The 22963-nt window shown below is 55.2% G+C and overlaps 1 protein-coding gene across 3 annotated transcripts in view; it reads left to right on the top strand.

Annotated features, from left to right (window-relative positions):
- The window catches only part of herc1 (HECT and RLD domain containing E3 ubiquitin protein ligase family member 1), a 112876-nt gene that overhangs the window by 67152 nt on the left and 22761 nt on the right, over nucleotides 1-22963 (top strand). Inside the window, exons 39-54 of one of the 3 annotated variants that reach the window (XM_079244898.1) lie at nucleotides 538-1135; nucleotides 7392-7665; nucleotides 7837-8047; nucleotides 8133-8299; nucleotides 8373-8489; nucleotides 8573-8813; nucleotides 11793-11914; nucleotides 12005-12231; nucleotides 12515-12783; nucleotides 13574-13626; nucleotides 15687-15887; nucleotides 15966-16140; nucleotides 19538-19805; nucleotides 21468-21681; nucleotides 21901-22109; nucleotides 22174-22301. In XM_079244898.1, coding sequence (XP_079101024.1) covers nucleotides 538-1135; nucleotides 7392-7665; nucleotides 7837-8047; nucleotides 8133-8299; nucleotides 8373-8489; nucleotides 8573-8813; nucleotides 11793-11914; nucleotides 12005-12231; nucleotides 12515-12783; nucleotides 13574-13626; nucleotides 15687-15887; nucleotides 15966-16140; nucleotides 19538-19805; nucleotides 21468-21681; nucleotides 21901-22109; nucleotides 22174-22301 — 3474 coding nt within the window. Of the gene's footprint in view, nucleotides 1-513; nucleotides 1136-7391; nucleotides 7666-7836; nucleotides 8048-8132; nucleotides 8300-8372; nucleotides 8490-8572; nucleotides 8814-11792; nucleotides 11915-12004; nucleotides 12232-12514; nucleotides 12784-13573; nucleotides 13627-15686; nucleotides 15888-15965; nucleotides 16141-19537; nucleotides 19806-21467; nucleotides 21682-21849; nucleotides 22110-22173; nucleotides 22302-22963 lie in introns of all 3 variants that reach the window. The other 2 variants (XM_079244897.1, XM_079244896.1) reach the window with 2 other exon arrangements.

Genomic DNA, 22963 nt, shown 5'->3' with positions numbered 1-22963 from the left:
AGAGTCTCAATCCACTCGTTTTGCCCGCAGGCTGATCTGACAGCCTACGGAGAGGGTCGGTCTGAAGTAAATAAAGCCATTTGTGACAATAAATCCATCAATCCCAGCCCTTCTGGGCTCAGAAATAAAAATAAATTAGCCTGAAATGCACAGAATAGTTCCACTTTAAAAGATTGTAAAATAATCACCTGGTATACGTAGGCACCCTTCTTATGTGTAATGTAAATAAAACACAACATTCACCTTCTATAATAGAACGTTACGACTTGATGTTTTTAGTCAGCAGTGTCCGTAGCTTCCCTCCCAGTCCATCTTCCAGCTTCACATACAACTGATGATCAACGTCTTTATGTTGATTCCTGTTTCATGTGTTGCTGCCTGGTCCTTCGTCATCTTCGCTGCTCTTCATCGCCTCTGCAGTAGTGTTGCATGTGGTGCTTCTCCTCTCCTGCCCTTTCCCTCACTTGGTTTCCTTCCCTTCTCTCTTTTACTCTCCACTTCCGTCTATTAAAGCTTCCCAACTTTCTGGTCGCCTAGTGACACGCCGCTGTACAACCTCGAGCCCTGCGAGCCGCTGCCCTTCGACGTGGGACGCTTCCGCGGCCTCACCGCCTCGCTGCTGCTCGACCTCACCTACCTGACCAGCATCCACGAGGAGGCAGCAGCCAAGCTCAGTGCGCGGCGCCACGACAAGAAGCATCGCAACGCCGCCTCCACCGGGCACGAGCCCACCGGCAGCAGCTGTGGTGAAGAGAAGGCCGACAGCGAGCAGAAGGATCAGAATGGAGGTTCGTCTGGAGCACCGCCGGCCGCTTCGGATCTCAGAGTGTCTCACAGCCTGGACGAGGTCAAAGCTCACGCGGCGCCCAACTCGAAGTCCGAGAGCGAGATCTCGTCAGTGGCCGGCGCAGGCGGAAGTGAAGGCCTGTTCTCCGCAGCCGCCGCCCCTCCAGCCGCTGAAGGAAGCAGGAAGAAGGGACATGAGCATGCCTCGCGTGGTCACGAAGCTTCCGCCATCGCCACGCAGTCGGAGATCCACGCCGTTCAGCTGTCCTACCTCTACTTGGGCGCCATGAAGACCCTCAGTGCTCTGCTCAGCTGCAGCAAATATGCAGAGCTGCTCCTCATACCAAAGGTACTGCAGGGGTTCCAGGAGGTCAGTAAAGGTACTGCAGGAGTTCCAGGAGGTCAGTAAAGGTACTGCAGGAGTTCCAGGAGGTCAGTAAAGGTACTGCAGAGGTACCAGGAGGTCAGTAAAGGTACTGCAGGGGTACCAGGAGGTCAGTAAAGGTACTGCAGGGGTACCAGGAGGTCAGTAAAGGTACTGCAGGAGTTCCAGGAGGTCAGTAAAGGTACCAGGAGGTACCAGGAGGTCAGTAAAGGTACTGCAGGGGTACCAGGAGGTCAGTAAAGGTACTGCAGGAGTTCCAGGAGGTCAGTAAAGGTACCAGGAGGTACCAGGAGGTCAGTAAAGGTACTGCAGGGGTACCAGGAGGTCAGTAAAGGTACTGCAGGGGTTCCAGGAGGTCAGTAAAGGTACTGCAGGGGTACCAGGAGGTCAGTAAAGGTACTGCAGGGGTACCAGGAGGTCAGTAAAGGTACTGCAGAGGTACCAGGAGGTCAGTAAAGGTACTGCAGGGGTACCAGGAGGTCAGTAAAGGTACTGCAGGGGTACCAGGAGGTCAGTAAAGGTACTGCAGGAGTTCCAGGAGGTCAGTAAAGGTACCAGGAGGTACCAGGAGGTCAGTAAAGGTACTGCAGGGGTACCAGGAGGTCAGTAAAGGTACTGCAGGGGTACCAGGAGGTCAGTAAAGGTACTGCAGGGGTTCCAGGAGGTCAGTAAAGGTACTGCAGGGGTACCAGGAGGTCAGTAAAGGTACTGCAGGAGTTCCAGGAGGTCAGTAAAGGTACTGCAGAGGTACCAGGAGGTCAGTAAAGGTACTGCAGGGGTACCAGGAGGTCAGTAAAGGTACTGCAGGGGTACCAGGAGGTCAGTAAAGGTACTGCAGGGGTTCCAGGAGGTCAGTAAAGGTACTGCAGGGGTACCAGGAGGTCAGTAAAGGTACTGCAGGGGTACCAGGAGGTCAGTAAAGGTACTGCAGGGGTACCAGGAGGTCAGTAAAGGTACCAGGAGGTATCAGGAGGTCAGTAAAGGTACCAGGAGGTACCAGGAGGTCAGTAAAGGTACCAGGAGGTACCAGGAGGTCAGTAAAGGTACCAGGAGGTACCAGGAGGTCAGTAAAGGTACTGCAGGGGTACCAGGAGGTCAGTAAAGGTACCAGGAGGTACCAGGAGGTCAGTAAAGGTACTGCAGGGGTTCCAGGAGGTCAGTAAAGGTACTGCAGGAGTTCCAGGAGGTCAGTAAAGGTACCAGGAGGTACCAGGAGGTCAGTAAAGGTACTGCAGGAGTTCCAGGAGGTCAGTAAAGGTACCAGGAGGTACCAGGAGGTCAGTAAAGGTACTGCAGGGGTACCAGGAGGTCAGTAAAGGTACCAGGAGGTACCAGGAGGTCAGTAAAGGTACTGCAGGGGTTCCAGGAGGTCAGTAAAGGTACCAGGAGGTACCAGGAGGTCAGTAAAGGTACTGCAGGGGTTCCAGGAGGTCAGTAAAGGTACTGCAGGGGTACCAGGAGGTCAGTAAAGGTACTGCAGGGGTACCAGGAGGTCAGTAAAGGTACTGCAGGGGTACCAGGAGGTCAGTAAAGGTACCAGGAGGTACCAGGAGGTCAGTAAAGGTACTGCAGGGGTACCAGGAGGTCAGTAAAGGTACCAGGAGGTACCAGGAGGTCAGTAAAGGTACCAGGAGGTCAGTAAAGGTACCAGGAGGTACCAGGAGGTCAGTAAAGGTACCAGGAGGTCAGTAAAGGTACCAGGAGGTACCAGGAGGTCAGTAAAGGTACTGCAGGGGTTCCAGGAGGTCAGTAAAGGTACTGCAGGGGTTCCAGGAGGTCAGTAAAGGTACTGCAGGGGTTCCAGGAGGTCAGTAAAGGTACTGCAGGGGTTCCAGGAGGTCAGTAAAGGTACTGCAGGGGTTCCAGGAGGTCAGTAAAGGTACCAGGAGGTACCAGGAGGTCAGTAAAGGTACCAGGAGGTACCAGGAGGTCAGTAAAGGTACCAGGAGGTCAGTAAAGGTACTGCAGGGGTTCCAGGAGGTCAGTAAAGGTACTGCAGGGGTACCAGGAGGTCAGTAAAGGTACCAGGAGGTACCAGGAGGTCAGTAAAGGTACTGCAGGGGTTCCAGGAGGTCAGTAAAGGTACTGCAGGAGTTCCAGGAGGTCAGTAAAGGTACTGCAGGGGTTCCAGGAGGTCAGTAAAGGTACTGCAGGGGTTCCAGGAGGTCAGTAAAGGTACTGCAGGGGTTCCAGGAGGTCAGTAAAGGTACCAGGAGGTACCAGGAGGTCAGTAAAGGTACTGCAGGGGTTCCAGGAGGTCAGTAAAGGTACTGCAGGAGTTCCAGGAGGTCAGTAAAGGTACTGCAGGAGTTCCAGGAGGTCAGTAAAGGTACCAGGAGGTACCAGGAGGTCAGTAAAGGTACTGCAGGGGTTCCAGGAGGTCAGTAAAGGTACTGCAGGGGTTCCAGGAGGTCAGTAAAGGTACCAGGAGGTACCAGGAGGTCAGTAAAGGTACTGCAGGGGTTCCAGGAGGTCAGTAAAGGTACTGCAGGAGTTCCAGGAGGTCAGTAAAGGTACTGCAGGGGTTCCAGGAGGTCAGTAAAGGTACTGCAGGGGTTCCAGGAGGTCAGTAAAGGTACTGCAGGAGTTCCAGGAGGTCAGTAAAGGTACTGCAGGGGTTCCAGGAGGTCAGTAAAGGTACCAGGAGGTACCAGGAGGTCAGTAAAGGTACTGCAGGGGTTCCAGGAGGTCAGTAAAGGTACTGCAGGGGTTCCAGGAGGTCAGTAAAGGTACTGCAGGGGTTCCAGGAGGTCAGTAAAGGTACTGCAGGGGTTCCAGGAGGTCAGTAAAGGTACTGCAGGAGGTACCAGGAGGTCAGTAAAGGTACTGCAGGGGTTCCAGGAGGTCAGTAAAGGTACTGCAGGAGTTCCAGGAGGTCAGTAAAGGTACCAGGAGGTACCAGGAGGTCAGTAAAGGTACTGCAGGGGTTCCAGGAGGTCAGTAAAGGTACTGCAGGGGTTCCAGGAGGTCAGTAAAGGTACTGCAGGGGTACCAGGAGGTCAGTAAAGGTACTGCAGGGGTTCCAGGAGGTCAGTAAAGGTACCAGGAGGTACCAGGAGGTCAGTAAAGGTACCAGGAGGTATCAGGAGGTCAGTAAAGGTACCAGGAGGTCAGTAAAGGTACTGCAGGGGTTCCAGGAGGTCAGTAAAGGTACTGCAGGGGTTCCAGGAGGTCAGTAAAGGTACTGCAGGGGTACCAGGAGGTCAGTAAAGGTACTGCAGGGGTTCCAGGAGGTCAGTAAAGGTACTGCAGGGGTTCCAGGAGGTCAGTAAAGGTACCAGGAGGTACCAGGAGGTCAGTAAAGGTACCAGGAGGTATCAGGAGGTCAGTAAAGGTACCAGGAGGTCAGTAAAGGTACCAGGAGGTCAGTAAAGGTACTGCAGGGGTACCAGGAGGTCAGTAAAGGTACCAGGAGGTATCAGGAGGTCAGTAAAGGTACCAGGAGGTACCAGGAGGTCAGTAAAGGTACTGCAGGGGTACCAGGAGGTCAGTAAAGGTACTGCAGGGGTACCAGGAGGTCAGTAAAGGTACCAGGAGGTATCAGGAGGTCAGTAAAGGTACCAGGAGGTACCAGGAGGTCAGTAAAGGTACCAGGAGGTACCAGGAGGTCAGTAAAGGTACCAGGAGGTACCAGGAGGTCAGTAAAGGTACTGCAGGGGTACCAGGAGGTCAGTAAAGGTACCAGGAGGTCAGTAAAGGTACTGCAGGGGTACCAGGAGGTCAGTAAAGGTACCAGGAGGTCAGTAAAGGTACTGCAGGGGTACCAGGAGGTCAGTAAAGGTACCAGGAGGTACCAGGAGGTCGGTAAAGGTACCAGGAGGTACCAGGAGGTCAGTAAAGGTACCAGGAGGTACCAGGAGGTCAGTAAAGGTACCAGGAGGTACCAGGAGGTCGGTAAAGGTACCAGGAGGTCAGTAAAGGTACCAGGAGGTACCAGGAGGTCGGTAAAGGTACCAGGAGGTACCAGGAGGTCAGTAAAGGTACCAGGAGGTACCAGGAGGTCAGTAAAGGTACCAGGAGGTACCAGGAGGTCAGTAAAGGTACCAGGAGGTACCAGGAGGTCGGTAAAGGTACCAGGAGGTCAGTAAAGGTACCACGAGGTACCAGGAGGTCGGTAAAGGTACCAGGAGGTACCAGGAGGTCAGTAAAGGTACCAGGAGGTACCAGGAGGTCAGTAAAGGTACCAGGAGGTACCAGGAGGTCAGTAAAGGTACCAGGAGGTACCAGGAGGTCAGTAAAGGTACCAGGAGGTACCAGGAGGTCAGTAAAGGTACCAGGAGGTCAGTAAAGGTACCAGGAGGTCAGTAAAGGTACTGCAGGGGTACCAGGAGGTCAGTAAACTCGGAGCCTCGCGTGAAGACGTGAGGGAACACAGAAAGTTGTCAACACGTCTGCAGCCTTAGTTACGCTCGGTATTACAACTATCAGATGTTCCATCTTGTAAGAAACAGTCGTGATCATAAGCAAATTCGCGGATTCACTTTTTAATTAGGTCATTACGCCGCCATACGGACTGATTCGGTCATAAACGTTCAAAAACAATTCTTTTCCAAAGTCATTACAAGCTGCGTGTCGCCTGGACACACAGTTCCGTACGAACCCTGATTCTCCTACCAGAGTAATTTGGTCTGTTTTCAAGAAGCTTTGCTATCCATCACTTGATGCATAAAATGGAGCAATACCACCTGAAACCACCGGGGGCAGGTCGGTGTTATGTAGCTGACACGTAACCAGAAAAAGGAACCAACTAGAGAAAAAGAGAAACTGCCAAACAACCTAAAGGAGTTGAGAAGAAGAAGAAGAAGAGAACTTTGTGGTTTTCTTCTTCTGGTGTGATTGTATGGTTGTAAACAATGGTGCGTTACCGCTACAACCTGTCTGAACTTAGCGCTGCCGCCTAGTGGGTGGACAGACGTAGCAACATGGCAGCGTAAAAGACGTTCGGACAAAAGAGGACAGCGATGTTAGACAACGTCAGAAGCAGAGGTCTACGTTTTAACGTCTGGAAGCAGAAATGGAGCTTCACTAGGACTCACTTCGCGTTGCCGAACCGAATGCGACCTGCGTTGTTGAGTGGAAACATTGTCCTGCGACTCGCCGTCATATCGGGAAAACCACCAACGTAGCTATGAACGTAACTAACATAGTTTGGCGTTGTGGCTCAGAATGGATGGTCTGATGGAAACCGCTGCAGCGTGCTCTCCTCTGATTGGCCAGGATGAGGTGGGAGTCAGCTGGCAATTCATACAATTCCATAGTAACCAGCAGGCTCCGCCATCGTCCCACAGCCTCCAAAACTGGACCAGTTTTACCAGTTATGCAGAGCTGGTTTGGTTTTTTTACAACCTCAGACACTCTGCAGAAGCTCGTTCATCCTCCGCGTCGATGTCGCAGATGGGGCTATGGGCGTCTTCCGGCTTGTTCTGGACGCATCAGCCGAACAGAACTTTCTTCTCGTGGAGTTCAGAGAAATATCATGCGATTGGTCGGGCATTCGAAGCGGTGTGCTTAACGTGGAAACGCGCGATGCACAGAGTTGCAGGTTGAACGGACAGGTTTATTAAACAGCCAACAGAGGTGAGAAAGTACGATGATGCTCACAACACAGTCCGTGCACGACCCCACCCTGCTCGGGCTGGAGATTAGCATGTGGCTAAAAGCTAACAGCACAATGGACTCTTTTTTTCAAAGCCATGAAACGTGTCACAGGTCAGACAGGAGAGAAACTGTTGTACCGCGACAAGAAGAGTCAGATTTCCACATGGCGTACCTCGGAGCCATCATGACATATGGAAGCAACTAACAGTTTGCTCTTATTTTGATCAGATTTTACAGAAGTCCTTCCAACTGTCCTGCAGAACTTTAGGTCACTTTCCTGAAAGCTGTCACTTTTAAAAGAAACCAAAAGTGTTTTATTCTTTCATGTTAAGGTGTAGTAAAACCAAATGGTACAAATCCTACTCTGCAGAAAATCATGGTGGTCGCGACTACTAATGGAAATTCTGCAGGTGGTTTGTCCTGCGCTGCAGCTTTATGGTCTGCAGGAAGGTGTCTGAGATCTCCAGACAGCTCCTCCTTTCCAAGCCTCCAGATTGGTCTGAAAGGTAGACCATCCAGACCAGCTGGACTCTGCTGAGCGTAGAACTAGTCTGATGATCACAGGGAACAGCAGCTGTAAAATCAGCATTTCAGGCTGCAACAATCCCTCTCTGACTTCCAGGTGTTACCCGAGGCGGCGCCAAGCGGCCACAACGCCGACCTGAATGCTTGCTCCGCTGGAGGGGCCGTGGCGTCCTCGCCGGTGTGTCAGGAGGAAGTGGAAATGAGGGCGGCGCTGCAGTTTCTGATGCGCCACATGGTGAAGCGGGCAGTGATGCGGTCTCCCATCAAGCGAGCGTTGGGCCTGGCGGACCTGGAGAGGGCCCAGGCCATGATCTACAAGCTGGTGGTGAACGGACTGCAGGAGGAACCCAGCGGAGGGAGGACGAAGCCCGGTGAGAGCCTCCTCCCTTCAGGATGAAGCACTCCTTTGCTTTTTGTCATCATTCAGTTTCTGTTGATGTTTTTATGTATTTATTCGGTTGTTTGGTTCTGTTTTTTTTTTTTATAAAGGTCTGAGGAAGAAAACAGCTCCATGCTTAAATGATTTTCTTTTTCTTCTTCAGGGGTGAGGGCGGAGCCTGAGGGAGAGGGGGAGGGCGCAGAAGGGGAGCAGCTGGCTCAGACCCCCATCACCACCAGCCCGTCCGCCTCCAGCACCACCTCCTTCATGAGCTCCTCGCTAGAGGACACCACCACCGCTACCACGCCGGTCACCGACACTGAGACGGTCCCTGCCTCTGAGTCTCCCGGTGTCATGCCCCTCAGCCTCCTCAGGTGACGTTTGGCGCTGCTCAAAGGCATTTGGGCAGAGCTGAAGTTTGATTCCAGGTGGATTGATGCTCTGCTCATGTTCCCACAGGCAAATGTTCTCCAGCTACCCCACCACCACCCTGGTTCCAACCCGCCGAGCCCAGACTCCCCCGGTGTCATCCCTACCCACCTCCCCGTCAGACGAGGTGGGCCGTCGACAGAGCCTCACCTCGCCGGACTCCCAGCCCACCAGACCACAGAACCGAGCCGGAACCTGTAAGTACCTGGATGTGTCTGAAAAAATCCTGTATGTATCCGTTCGTATCTGATGATTTTCTGCGTTCTTCAGCTCTGTCAGACCCCAGTAGCAGACTGTCCACCTCCCCCCCACCACCAGCCATCGCTGTACCCTTGCTGGAGATGGGCTTCTCACTGAGGCAGATCACCAAGGCCCTGGAGGCCACCGGTCAGTCCGCCTCCACTCTGCTGAGTTTACGCTCTGATGCTCCTGTTCACAACTATTTCTGACGTTCATTCCCGACATACCAGGAGCACGAGGAGAGGCCGACGCTCAGAACATCACCGTGCTGGCCATGTGGATGATCGAACATCCTGGCACAGAGGACGAGCAGGACGAGCCTCACACCAGAACCAGTGATGGGTCTGAGTCCTGTCCTGGCGCTACAGCGTCGGCCGGAGGTAAATCTCTGGACCGCAGCTCTTACCTGTGCTCTCCAGGAGACATTGCCAGCGTAGATGCCTCAGAGATGGAGGAGGGCTTCAGTGAGAGGTACGTTTTCCTGTACTTTGTACTGTACTGATGAACATTAGCCGCCAACAGCTCTAACACCAGCCGCTAACACCAGCCTCCAACAGCTCTAACACCAGCCGCTAACACCAGCCTCTAACACCAGCCTCCAACAGCTCTAACACCAGCCGCTAACACCAGCCGCTAACACCAGCCTCCAACAGCTCTAACACCAGCCGCTAACACCAGCCTCCAACAGCTCTAACACCAGCCGCTAACACCAGCCTCCAACAGCTCTAACACCAGCCGCTAACACCAGCCTCTAACACCAGCCTCCAACAGCTCTAACACCAGCCGCTAACACCAGCCTCCAACAGCTCTAACACCAGCCGCTAACACCAGCCTCCAACAGCTCTAACACCAGCCGCTAACACCAGCCGCTAACACCAGCCGCTAACACCAGCCGCTAACACCAGCCGCTAACACCAGCCTCTAACACCAGCCTCCAACAGCTCTAACACCAGCCGCTAACACCAGCCGCTAACACCAGCCTCCAACAGCCACTAACACCAGCCGCTAACACCAGCCGCTAACACCAGCCCTAACACCAGCCGCTAACACCGGCCGCTAACACCAGCCACCAACAGCTCTAACACCAGCCACTAACACCAGCCGCTAACACCAGCCACCAACAGCTCTAACACCAGCCACTAACACCAGCCGCTAACACCAGCCACCAACAGCTCTAACACCAGCCGCTAACACCAGCCTCTAACACCTGCCGCCAACAGCTCTAACACCAGCCCTAACACCAGCCACTAACACCAGCCGCTAACACCAGCCACCAACAGCTCTAACACCAGCCGCTAACACCAGCCGCTAACACCAGCCTCCAACAGCTCTAACACCAGCCGCTAACACCAGCCTCTAACACCAGCCTCCAACAGCTCTAACACCAGCCGCTAACACCGGCCGCTAACACCAGCCACCAACAGCTCTAACACCAGCCGCTAACACCAGCCACCAACAGCTCTAACACCAGCCGCTAACACCAGCCTCTAACACCTGCCGCCAACAGCTCTAACACCAGCCGCTAACACCAGCCGCTAACACCAGCCTCCAACAGCTCTAACACCAGCCGCTAACACCAGCCTCTAACACCAGCCTCCAACAGCTCTAACACCAGCCGCTAACACCAGCCTCTAACACCAGCCGCCAACAGCTCTAACACCAGCCGCTAACACCAGCCTCCAACAGCTCTAACACCAGCCGCTAACACCAGCCTCTAACAGCTCTAACACCAGCCACTAACACCAGCCGCTAACACCAGCCACCAACAGCTCTAACACCAGCCGCTAACACCAGCCGCTAACACCAGCCTCCAACAGCTCTAACACCAGCCACTAACACCAGCCGCTAACACCAGCCACCAACAGCTCTAACACCAGCCGCTAACACCAGCCGCTAACACCAGCCTCCAACAGCTCTAACACCAGCCACTAACACCAGCCGCTAACACCAGCCTCCAACAGCTCTAACACCAGCCGCTAACACCAGCCGCCAACAGCTCTAACACCAGCCACTAACACCAGCCGCTAACACCAGCCGCTAACACCAGCCGCTAACACCAGCCGCTAACACCAGCCCTAACACCAGCCGCTAACACCAGCCGCTAACACCGGCCGCTAACACCAGCCACCAACAGCTCTAACACCAGCCACTAACACCAGCCGCTAACACCAGCCTCCAACAGCTCTAACACCAGCCGCTAACACCAGCCGCCAACAGCTCTAACACCAGCCACTAACACCAGCCGCTAACACCAGCCGCTAACACCAGCCCTAACACCAGCCGCTAACACCAGCCGCTAACACCGGCCGCTAACACCAGCCACCAACAGCTCTAACACCAGCCACTAACACCAGCCACTAACACCAGCCACCAACAGCTCTAACACCAGCCACTAACACCAGCCTCTAACACCTGCCACCAACAGCTCTAACACCAGCCGCTAACACCAGCCTCTAACACCTGCCGCCAACAGCTCTAACACCAGCCGCTAACACCAGCCGCTAACACCAGCCTCCAACAGCTCTAACACCAGCCGCTAACACCAGCCTCCAACAGCTCTAACACCAGCCGCTAACACCAGCCTCCAACAGCTCTAACACCAGCCGCTAACACCAGCCTCCAACAGCTCTAACACCAGCCGCTAACACCAGCCACTAACACCAGCCGCTAACACCAGCCACCAACAGCTCTAACACCAGCCGCTAACACCAGCCTCCAACAGCTCTAACACCAGCCGCTAACACCAGCCTCTAACAGCTCTAACACCAGCCGCTAACACCAGCCTCTAACACCTGCCGCCAACAGCTCTAACACCGGCCGCTAACACCAGCCGCCAACAGCTCTAACACCAGCCACTAACACCAGCCGCTAACACCAGCCGCTAACACCAGCCGCTAACACCAGCCGCTAACACCAGCCCTAACACCAGCCGCTAACACCGGCCGCCAACAGCTCTAACACCAGCCTCCAACAGCTCTAACACCAGCCGCTAACACCAGCCGCTAACACCAGCCGCTAACAGCTCTAACACCAGCTGCTAACACCTGCCGCCAACAGCTCTAACACCAGCTGCTAACACCTGCCGCCAACAGCTCTAACACCGGCCGCTAACACCGGCCGCTAACACCGGCCGCTAACACCAGCCGCTAACACCAGTCGCTAACAGCGGCCGCTAACAGCTCTAACAGCGGCCGCTAACAGCTGTAACACCAGCCACTAACACCAGTCGCTAACAGCGGCCGCTAACAGCTCTAACACCGGCCGCCAACAGCTCTAACACCAGTCGCTCACACCAGTCGCTAACAGCAGCTTACACCCATCGCTAACAGCGCTAACACCAGTCGCTAACAGCGCTAACACCCGTCGCTAACAGCCCTAACACCAGCTGCTAACAGGTCATGAGTTTTCTGATGGTAAAGCAGGTAAAACTGAGTAGTGTGTGTTTTTTAGTCCTGAAGGTCTGGAGCAGGACAACGCATCGGCCTCCAGCGGCGTCCCCCTAAGAGGTCGTTCTGCAGCTAGCAGGAAGCACCGCTTTGACCTAGCAGCACGCACGCTGTTGGCGCGCGCTGGTGCGAACATCTAACACACACGTCCTGCATCTTTAACATCAGAATTTCTGTGGGCTCATCGGCTAACGCTGACCTTCCCGTGCGTTCCAGCTGGACTCTACCGCTCTGTGCAGGCCCACCACAGCCAGTCACGGCGAGAGGTGTCCTCCCTCCAGCAGCAACAAGACCCAGGCGCCCTGTATGACTTCAACCTGGACGAGGAGCTCGAGATGGACCTGGACGAGGAGACCATGGAGGCCATGTTTGGCCAGGATCTCGCCAGTGACACAGACATTCTGGGAATGTGGATCCCGGAGGTACTGGACTGGCCAACATGGGTGTGTGTGACTTTACGCTCCAGCCAATGAGCTGCCACCTCCATCCTGCTCCTTACCTGCTTGACTTGCCACTCACAGTGACCCACACCTGTAGACACACACTCTGCTGATCTGGCCAGCATGGCACACACACAGCTACCTGCATCTAATCCTCGCTGCTGATTGGCTGTTGCTTTCTCATAAAAACCAGCATTACAGATGAAACCCTGCATGAACCTATCAGTTCAACTCAACGTCTGTGTGTTGTTTTATCACGCATGTGTGTGTTGTATCCCCCTCCCAGCATGTGTGTGAGACGGATGACCGAGACGAGGTGGTAGTGTGCGAGCTCTGCGAGGCCAACGTGTCCAACTTCAACCAGCATATGAAGAAGAGCCACCCGGGCTGCGGACGCAGCGCCAATCGGCAGGGTTACCGTAGCAACGGGTCCTACGTAGACGGCTGGTTCGGAGGGGAGTGTGGCAGTGGGAACCCATACTACCTGCTGTGTGGAGGCTGCAGAGAGAAATACCTAGCCATCAAAAGCAAAGCCAAAGTTCCCGTGGTGGAGCGGTAAGCGTCTTCGTCGAGTTCTTCATTCATTTTCTAACCGCTTAATCCGTGAAGGGTCGCAGGGAAGCTGGAGCGCATCCCTGCAGTCTGGGAGAGGCGGGGTGCTGTTCCCAAAATGCTTTGGCTTCTGTGCTGGATTAAAAATATAAAGAATTAAAAAAGATAAATGTCAGAGAATTGATTTGTTTAGTTGTTGTCAACCTTTATTTTACCCAGCAAGTTCCTGCAGCAGCAGTTTGATTTAACGGCTTGAATCAGATAAAATGTTGATGTAAAGAAACAGAGAAGCCTAGTTATCAGGGAGGGGCGCGCCGTCTTTCCTACCTCACAGTTCATTACGATTCAGGAAGCTGTGATTTGATTAATGAACAATTATCAGGATTTCACGCATTTTTGTTCCCGTTGACGGTGGGTTTTTTTCCCGTTTCTTACTCGGGCTGTAACCAAACTTTGGGACATAAAATTTATGTGGAAAATGTGCAAAATTAACATTGAATTAAAACATGCTGCTGGCCGGGAGCGGTGCAGCTTATAAAGACCAGAAGCTTGATAAAAGAGCTGTCCAAGGAAAAGACGTAATTAATAACAAATATTACAACAAATGAACAAACATTAAATAAGTTGTTTTAAAATCTTGTGACTAGATCTGTAAAATATGACCTGCTCAAATTCAAACGCCTGAAAATATTCCACTATGTTTGTTTTTGTTTAGGTTTAGAAAGTTCAATAAATCCAGAAATGTTTTACAATCTGATCGGTTTTAATGATCTCTGTTTCCTGGTGTGTTCAGGTACAAAGGGCAGGCACCGGACCTCCTGGGGAAGCAGGACAGTGTGTATGAAGGTAAAACCGTAAAAGCCTGGCGGGTCCTGGCGGGTCGTGGCGCATCCTGGCAGATCGTCACGGGTCCTGGCGCATCCTGGCAGGTCGTGACGGGTCGTGGCGGGTCGTGGCGCATCCTGGCAGATCGTCACGGGTCCTGGCGCATCCTGGCAGGTCGTGACGGGTCGTGGCGGGTCGTTGCGCATCCTGGCGGGTCGTGACGGGTCGTGGCGGGTCGTTGCGCATCCTGGCGGGTCGTGACGGGTCGTGGCGGGTCGTTGCGCATCCTGGCGGGTCGTGACGGGTCGTGGCGGGTCGTTGCGCATTGTGACGGGTCCTGGCGCGTCCTGGCGGGTCGTCACGGGTCGTGGCGGGTCGTTGCACATTGTGACGGGTCCTGGCGCGTCCTGGTGGGTCGTCACGGGTCCTGGCGCATCCTGGCGGGTCGTCACGGGTCGTGGCGGGTCGTTGCGCATTGTGACGGGTCCTGGCGCGTCCTGGTGGGTCGTCACGGGTCCTGGCGCATCCTGGCGGGTCGTGACGGGTCGTGGCGGGTCGTTGTGCATCCTGGCGGGTCCTGGCGCGTCGTGGCGGGTCGTTGTGCATCCTGGCGGGTCCTGGCGCGTCGTGGCGGGTCCTGGCGCGTAGTGGCGGGTCGTTGTGCATCCTGGCGGGTCCTGGCGCGTCGTGGCGGGTCCTGACGCATCATGACGGGTCGTTGTGCATCATGACGGGTCCTGGCGCGTCGTGGCGGGTCCTGACGCATCATGACGGGTCGTTGTGCATCCTGGCGGGTCCTGGCGCGTCGTGGCGGGTCCTGGCGCGTAGTGGCGGGTCCTGACGCATCATGACGGGTCGTTGTGCATCATGACGGGTCCTGGCGCGTCGTGGCGGGTCCTGGCGCGTAGTGGCGGGTCGTTGTGCATCCTGGCGGGTCCTGGCGCGTCGTGGCGGGTCCTGACGCATCATGACGGGTCCTGGCGCGTCGTGGCGGGTCCTGACGCGTCATGACGGGTCGTTGTGCATCATGACGGGTCCTGGCGCGTCGTGGCGGGTCCTGACGCGTCATGACGGGTCGTTGTGCATCATGACGGGTCCTGGCGCGTCGTGGCGGGTCCTGACGCATCATGACGGGTCGTTGTGCATCCTGGCGGGTCCTGGCGCGTCGTGGCGGGTCCTGACGCGTCATGACGGGTCGTTGTGCATCCTGGCGGGTCCTGGCGCGTCGTGGCGGGTCCTGGCGCGTCGTGGCGGGTCCTGACGCATCATGACGGGTCGTTGTGCATCATGACGGGTCCTGGCGCGTCGTGGCGGGTCCTGGCGCGTAGTGGCGGGTCGTTGTGCATCCTGGCGGGTCCTGGCGCGTCGTGGCGGGTCCTGACGCATCATGACGGGTCCTGGCGCGTCGTGGCGGGTCCTGACGCGTCATGACGGGTCGTTGTGCATCATGACGGGTCCTGGCGCGTCGTGGCGGGTCCTGACGCATCATGACGGGTCCTGGCGCGTCGTGGCGGGTCCTGACGCATCATGACGGGTCGTTGTGCATCCTGGCGGGTCCTGGCGCGTCGTGGCGGGTCCTGACGCGTCATGACGGGTCGTTGTGCATCCTGGCGGGTCCTGGCGCGTCGTGGCGGGTCCTGGCGCGTAGTGGCGGGTCGTTGTGCATCCTGGCGGGTCCTGGCGCGTCGTGGCGGGTCCTGACGCATCATGACGGGTCGTTGTGCATCCTGGCGGGTCCTGGCGCGTCGTGGCGGGTCCTGACGCATCATGACGGGTCGTTGTGCATCCTGGCGGGTCCTGGCGCGTCGTGGCGGGTCCTGACGCGTCATGACGGGTCGTTGTGCATCCTGGCGGGTCCTGGCGCGTCGTGGCGGGTCCTGACGCGTCATGACGGGTCGTTGTGCATCCTGGCGGGTCCTGGCGCGTTGTGGCGGGTCCTGACGCGTCATGACGGGTCCTGGCGGGTCCTGACGCGTCATGACGGGTCCTGGCGCGTCGTGACGGGTCGTGACGGGTCGTGGCGGGTAGTGGCGGGTCCTGGCGCTGAGCGCTGTGTGATTGATGCCTCTGTCCTGCTGCAGAGGACTGGGACATGCTGGAAGTCGACGAAGACGAGAAACTGACAGGGGAGGAGGAGTTTGAGCTCTTGGCTGGTCCGTTGGGTCTGAGCGAGCGCAAGATCGTCCCTGAACCTGTCCAGTTCCCTGACAGCGACCCCCTGGGAGCTTCTGTTGCCATGGTGACTGCCACCAACAGCATGGAGGAAACGCTCCTACAGATTGGTAACGTGTTTTTAACTTTTCCATCCTGAGGTGAACCCGACTGTAGCGACCCTGTTAACCAATTCTGTTCATCTTCAGGATGCCAGACCTCAGTGGACAAGAGCTCGTCGGGTCGGGTGACCCTCGGAGAGCAGGCGGCGGCTCTACAGAACCCTCACGACCGGGTGATGGCGCTCAGGAGGGTGACGGCTGCAGCCCAGGTGCTGCTGGCCAGAACCATGGTGATGAGAGCGCTGTCGCTTCTGTCAGTCAGGTAAACGTGGCCAACACAATCCCAACACCTGAAACAGTCCAGGAAAACCAAAAGCACTGGAATGATGGGTGGGAGGGGTGGTGGGTGTTCCTGGTGACTGACTTCTGACATCTCAGATTATATTATTTGATATTTCAACAACCATCATCTTCTGCAGCCTATCCGGGGTCGGGTCGCGGGGGCAGCAGCCTAAGCAGGGAAGCCCAGACTTCCCTCTCCCCAGCCACATTTGCCAACTCTGCGGGGGGGGATCCCGAGGCGTTTCCAGGCCAGCCGAGAGATATAATCCCTCCAGCGTGTCCTGGGTCTTCCCCGGGGTCTCCTCCCAGAGGGACGTGCCTGGAACACCTCACCAGGGAGGTCCAGGAGGCATCCTGACCAGATGCCCGAGCCACCTCAACTGGTTCCTCTCGATGCGGAGGAGCAGCGGCTCTACTCTGATCTCCTCCCGGATGACCGAGCTCCTCACCCTATCTCTAAGGGAGAGCCCGGCCACCCTGCGGAGGAAACTCATTTCAGCCGCCTGTATACGAGATCTCCTTCTTTCGGTCACGACCCACAGCTCATGACCATAGGTGAGGGTAGGAACGTAGATCGACTGGTAAATCGAGAGCTTCGCCTTCTGGCTCAGCTCCTTCTTCACCACGACAGACCGGCGCAGAGTCCGCATTACTGCAGACGCCGCACCGATCCGTCTGTCGATCTCGCGCTCCATCCTTCCCTCACTCGTGAACAAGACCCCGAGATATTTAAACTCCTCCACTTGAGGCAGGACCTGACCCCCGACCCGGAGAGGGCAATCCACCCTATTCCGGCTGAGGACCATGGTCTCAGATCTGGAGGTGCTGATTCCCATCCCAGCCGCTTCACACTCAGCCGCGAATCGCTCAAGTGAGAGCTGGAGATCACGACCAGATGAAGCCAACAGGACCACGTCATCCGCAAAAAGCAGGGACCCAATCCTGAGGCCACCAAGCCGGATCCCCTCAACACCTCGGCTGCACCTAGAAATTCTGTCCATATAAGTTATGAACAGAATCGGTGATAAAGGGCAGCCTTGGTGGAGTCCAACCCTCACCGGAAACGGATCCGACTTACTACCGGCAACGCGAACCAAGCTCTGACATCTGTCGTACAGGGACCGGACAGCTCGTACAAGGAGGTCCGGTACCCCATACTCCCGGAGTACCCCCCACAGGAGCCCCCGGGGGACACGGTCGAATGCCTTCTCCAGGTCCACAAAGCACATGTAGACTGGTTGGGCAAACTCCCATGCCCCCTCCAGGACCCCAAAGAGGGCATAGAGCTGGTCCACTGTTCCCCGACCAGGACGAAAACCACACTGCTCCTCCTCAATCCGGGATTCGACTATCCGGCGGACCCTCCTCTCCAGGACCCCTGAATAGACCTTACCAGGGAGGCTGAGGAGTGTGATTCCCCTGTAATTGGAACACACCCTCCGGTCCCCCTTCTTAAAAAGGGGGACCACCACCCCAGTCTGCCAGTCCAGCGGTACTGCCCCCGATGTCCACGCGATGCTGCAGAGGCGTGTCAGCCAGGACAGCCCCACAGCATCCAGAGCCTTAAGGAACTCCGGGCGGATCTCATCCACCCCCGGGACCTTGCCACCAAGGAGCTTTTTGACCACCTCAGCGACTTCAGCCCCAGAGATAGGAGAGTCCACCCCTGAGTCCCCCAGCTCTGCTCCCTCATCGGAAGACGTGTTGGTAGGATTGAGGAGGTCTTCGAAGTATTCCTTCCACCGACCCACAACGTCCCGAGTTGAGGTCAGCAGCTCCCCACCTCCACTGTACACAGTATTGATGGAGCACTGCTTCCCCCTCCTGAGCCGCCGGATGGTGGACCAGAATCTCCTCGAAGCCGTCCGGAAGTCTTTCTCCATGGCCTCGCTGAACTCCTCCCATGCCCGAGTTTTTGCCTCGGCAACAGCCGAAGCCGCATGCCGCTTAGCCTGCCGGTACCCATCAGCTGCCTCCAGAGTCCCACAGGCCAAGAAGGCCCGATAGGACTCCTTCTTCAGCTTGACGGCATCCCTCACTGCTGGTGTCCACCAACGAGTCCTGGGATTACCGCCACGACAGGCACCAACGACCTTACAGCCACAGCTCCGGCTGGCCGCCTCAGCAATAGAGGCACGGAACACAGCCCATTCAGACTCAATGTCCCCCGCCTCACTCGGGACATGGTTGAAGCTCTGCTGAAGGTGGGAGTTGAAGCTCGCTCTGACGGGGGACTCAGCCAGACGTTCCCAGCAGACCCTCACAACACGTTTGGGTCTGCCAGATCTGACCGGCTTCCTCCCCCACCATCTGAGCCAACTCACCACCAGGTGGTGATCAGTTGAAGCTCCGCCCCCCTCTTCACCCGAGTGTCCAAGGCATGTGGCCGCAGGTCCGACGATACGACTACAAAATCCATCATCGAACTGCGGCCCAGGGAATCCTGATGCCAGGTGTACATATGGACACTCTTATGTTGGAACATGGTGTTCGTTATGGACAATCCATGACGAGCACAGAAGTCCAATAACAAAACACCATTTGGGTTCAGAGGGGGGGGACCATGCCTCCCAATCACTCCCCTCCAGGTCTCACTGTCATTGCCCACGTGAGCATTGAAGTCCCCCAGTAGAACAATGGAGTCCCCAGAAGGAGCACCCTCCAGCACTCCCTCCAAGGACCCCAGAAAGGGTGGGTACTCTGAACTGCTGTTCGGTGCATAAGCACAGACAACAGTCAGGACCCGTCCCCCCACCCGGAGGAGGAGGGAAACTACCCTTTCATCCACCGGGGTAAACCCCAACGTGCAGGCACCAAGCTGGGGGCTGATGAGAATGCCCACACCTGCTCGGCGCCTCTCACCATGAGCAACTCCAGAGTGGAAGAAGGTCCAGCCCCTCTCGAGGGTTCTGGTTCCAGAGCCCAAGCCATGCGTCGAGGTGAGTCCAACTATATCTAGCCGGAACCGCTCAACCTCGCGCACAAGCTCAGGCTCCTTCCCCACCAGAGAGGTGACGTTCCACGTCCCTAGAGCCAGCTTCTGCAGCCGGGGATCGGACCGCCAGGGTCCCCGCCCCTTGCTGCCGCCCAGCTCACATTGCACCCGACCCCTACGGCTCCTCCCGCAGATGGTGAGCCCACGGGAGGTGGGGCCCATGTAACCCTTTCGGGCTGAGCCCAGCCGGGCCCCATGGGCGAAGGCCCGGCCACCAGACCCTCGCTCACGTAACCCACCCCCAGGCCTGGCTCCAGAGGGGGGTCCCGGTGACCCGCGTCCGGGCAAGGGAACATTTATGCCAAAAAACATCCATCTTTCATCATTAATGAGTGGAAATGTCTCTTGCAGATGTCTGATTGGTCCTCTCTCTCTTCCACAGTGGGTCAAGCTGCAGCCTCGCTGCAGGTCTGGAATCTTTGGGTCTGACCGACATCAGGACTTTAGTCCGGCTGATGTGCCTGGCTGCAGCAGGTCGAGCAGGTCTCTCCACCAGTCCTGTGGCCGGATCGGGTCAAGCAGAAAGACCCCGCGGCACTGCCAAGGCCAGCAAACCCATCTCCTGCCTGGCTTACCTGAGCACAGCGGTGGGCTGCCTGGCTTCTAACAGTCCCAACGCCGCCAAGCTGCTGGTGCAGCTCTGCACACAGGTACCCCAAACCCAGCTGGGTCCCCAGATCTGATCTGCCCAATCACACCTTTATTCATCTTCAATACAAACAACTGAAATATAAACATGCAGTGGTGTATTAGATGGGATATTTTATATTGTTAAGCAGGTTTTAGTGTTATTAGCTAGCTAGCATCTTTTAAGCTAGCGTTGATGTTATGACTTCATGTCTTTAAGCTAGCGTTGATGTTATGACTTCATGTCTTTAAGCTAGTGTTGATGTTATGACTTCATGTCTTTAAGCTAGCGTTGATGTTATGACTTCATGTCTTTAAGCTAGCGTTGATGTTATGACTTCATGTCTTTAAGCTAGCGTTGATGTTATGACTTCATGTCTTTAAGCTAGCGTTGATGTTATGACTTCATGTCTTTAAGCTAGCGTTGATGTTATGACTTCATGTCTTTAAGCTAGCGTTGATGTTATGACTTCATGTCTTTAAGCTAGCGTTGATGTTATGACTTCATGTCTTTAAGCTAGCGTTGATGTTATGACTTCATGTCTTTAAGCTAGCGTTGATGTTATGACTTCATGTCTTTAAGCTAGCGTTGATGTTATGACTTCATGTCTTTAAGCTAGCGTTGATGTTATGACTTCATGTCTTTAAGCTAGCGTTGATGTTATGACTTCATGTCTTTAAGCTAGCGTTGATGTTATGACTTCATGTCTTTAAGCTAGCGTTGATGTTATGACTTCATGTCTTTAAGCTAGCGTTGATGATGCGTCTGCCGCTTGTGTGTCCGATGCGATAGAAAAAAGGAGGGAGGTGGCGCTTTTCTTCTGGTCAGTTTGAATGATGGCGGTGCAGTAGAGAGATGACATGGTTTTTATTTATTAAATAAAGCTAGAAGACGTTGTCGTAGGGCAGTGATAGTCAGTGTTAATGCAACAAGACTCAGCAGAGAGCCGCGGCCCCCAAACAAAGCGTTGCTAGGTAACGTATCCTGCTACGTTGCCAAATCAGTAACATTCATCTTTTTAGCAAGGAATGGTGTTCCTAAATATTACACAGAGTAACGGCGTCTCAGCCCCGTGTCTGGGTTCACAGGAGTCCTCCAGGAGCTGCGAGCTGATCGCTCTGATTGGTTGACGCCGCGTCAAGCTGGCAAAGTTCAGCTTTGCCCATCTCTGGATTTTGACGCGCGTTCCGCACGTCGAGCTTAAAGCACTTCTTAAATTTTCGGCACGTTCTGCGCAGAATGCCAACGCCCAAAATGCTCAAAACGCGACGAGAGAACGCTCAACGCCCCCTTGCCGCGCCTCCACATGGATGTTACTTGACGCTCAAAACGCGTTTGGTCTGAACACACAGTTAAGTTGCCATGCTAAGTGTGGTATGGAGCTAAACATAGATTTTTAAAGTTTTGAGCTACTTTCTGTCCAGACTCCATGCTCCGTAAGCAGCTCCTTCACCCGTGCCGCTGAGTATTTCTTTTTGTGTAAAACAAACCAATGCAAAGGTTCCTAATGTTGCACTAAAACCAAACCATGCTCATAGACTGTGGTAAAAACTAATCACTAAAACTATCTTCACTACAAACTACAGACTCCGGCTGTCAAAACGGCACGGCCGTATCCGTGTTCCAGACCCGTCTGGATCCGCTGCATTCCTGTTGCTTCCAGGTGATGATTGTCTTTGTCCAGAACCTGATCTCCGCTGCAACGGGCATGAACCTGACCACAGTGGACGACCCCATTCAGAGGAAGTTCCTCCCCAGCTTCCTGCGCGGCGTCGCGGAGGAGAACAAGCTCGTCACTTCTCCCAACTTCGTGGTGACGCAGGCGCTCGTGGCGCTGCTGGCTGACAAGGGCGCCAGGCTGAGACCCACGTACGACAAGGCCGATGTGGAGAAAAGAGGTCTGTAGACTGACACCAGGAGGCAGCGGTCTTTGTTAGCATTTCTTGTGATGTCATACCACATGGTCATCATGGTTGAATCACATTAGCTTTGTTTTTGATGTCTTGTTGTTCTTCCTTCTCTCACTCACCGGGGGTTCTTGTCACCTTGTGTTCCGTGTCGAGCAGGTTTAATTGCGCATTTGTATGCCCATCCTTCCTATAATCCTTCCGCTGTAGGCCCCCTGGAGCTGGCTAACGCTCTGGCGGCCTGCTGCCTGTCATCCAGGCTCTCCTCGCAGCACCGCCAGTGGGCGGCGCAGCAGCTGGTCCGCACGTTGGCGGCCCACGACCGAGACAACAACCAGAGCCGGCCGCAGACCTTCGCCGACATGGCGGGGGATTTGCGGAAGTGCTCCCTCATGAAGCTGGAAGCCCACCAGAGCCGGGTAGGCCTCGCCTTTCCTCTGACGCCACCGTGTCTGCAGACGCTGACGTTTCCTCTGAATCCAGGTCATCACATGTGGGTGGTGCGGGAAGAAAGGCCTGCTGGCCACCAGCGGGAACGACGGGACGGTCCGGGTCTGGAACGTCACCAAGAATCAGTACACCCTGCAGCAAACCTGCGTCTTTAACAAGGAGTGAGCTCAAGTTTTATGTTTTCACTCACATCACGCTCTGAGATCAGATGGCTCGACTTCAGGATCTGGATCTGGAGTCTGGATCTAGATCTTATCCTGGATCTGATTCTGGATCTATATTTAGATCTGATTCTAGATCTGAATCTAGGTCTGAATTGTGATATAATTCTATATTTGGATCTGGATCTGATCTGATTTTAGATTTAGATCTGATTCTGGATTTGGGTCTGGATCTGGATCTGACTCTGGATCTGGTCTGGATCCGATCCGGTCCCAACATGTTAAACTGTGACACCCTGTGTTCCCGTGAAGCCGGTTGCCGTGGAAATTTTGTGTGAAATTGGAGCTCATTGAGCAGAAACATGGAAAGGCTGCAAGAGGTTTCGTCCAGAAACCTGGTCGCGAAACTCGTCCAGAAACCTGGTCGCGAAACTCGTCCAGAAACCTGGTCCCGAAACTCGTCCAGAAACCTGGTCCCGAAACTCGTCCAGAAACCTGGTCCCGAAACTCGTCCAGAAACCTGGTCCCGAAACTCGTCCAGAAACCTGGTCCCGAAACTCGTCCAGAAACCTGGTCGCGAAACTCGTCCAGAAACCTGGTCCCGAAACTCGTCCAGAAACCTGGTCCCGAAACTCGTCCAGAAACCTGGTCCCGAAACTCGT

The sequence above is a fragment of the Telmatherina bonti genome (genome assembly GCF_933228915.1).
Source record: "Telmatherina bonti genome assembly, chromosome: 1".
Taxonomy (NCBI): domain Eukaryota; kingdom Metazoa; phylum Chordata; class Actinopteri; order Atheriniformes; family Telmatherinidae; genus Telmatherina; species Telmatherina bonti.
Note: the sequence above shows the minus strand (reverse complement) of the source record. Positions and strands in the feature narration are given on the sequence as shown.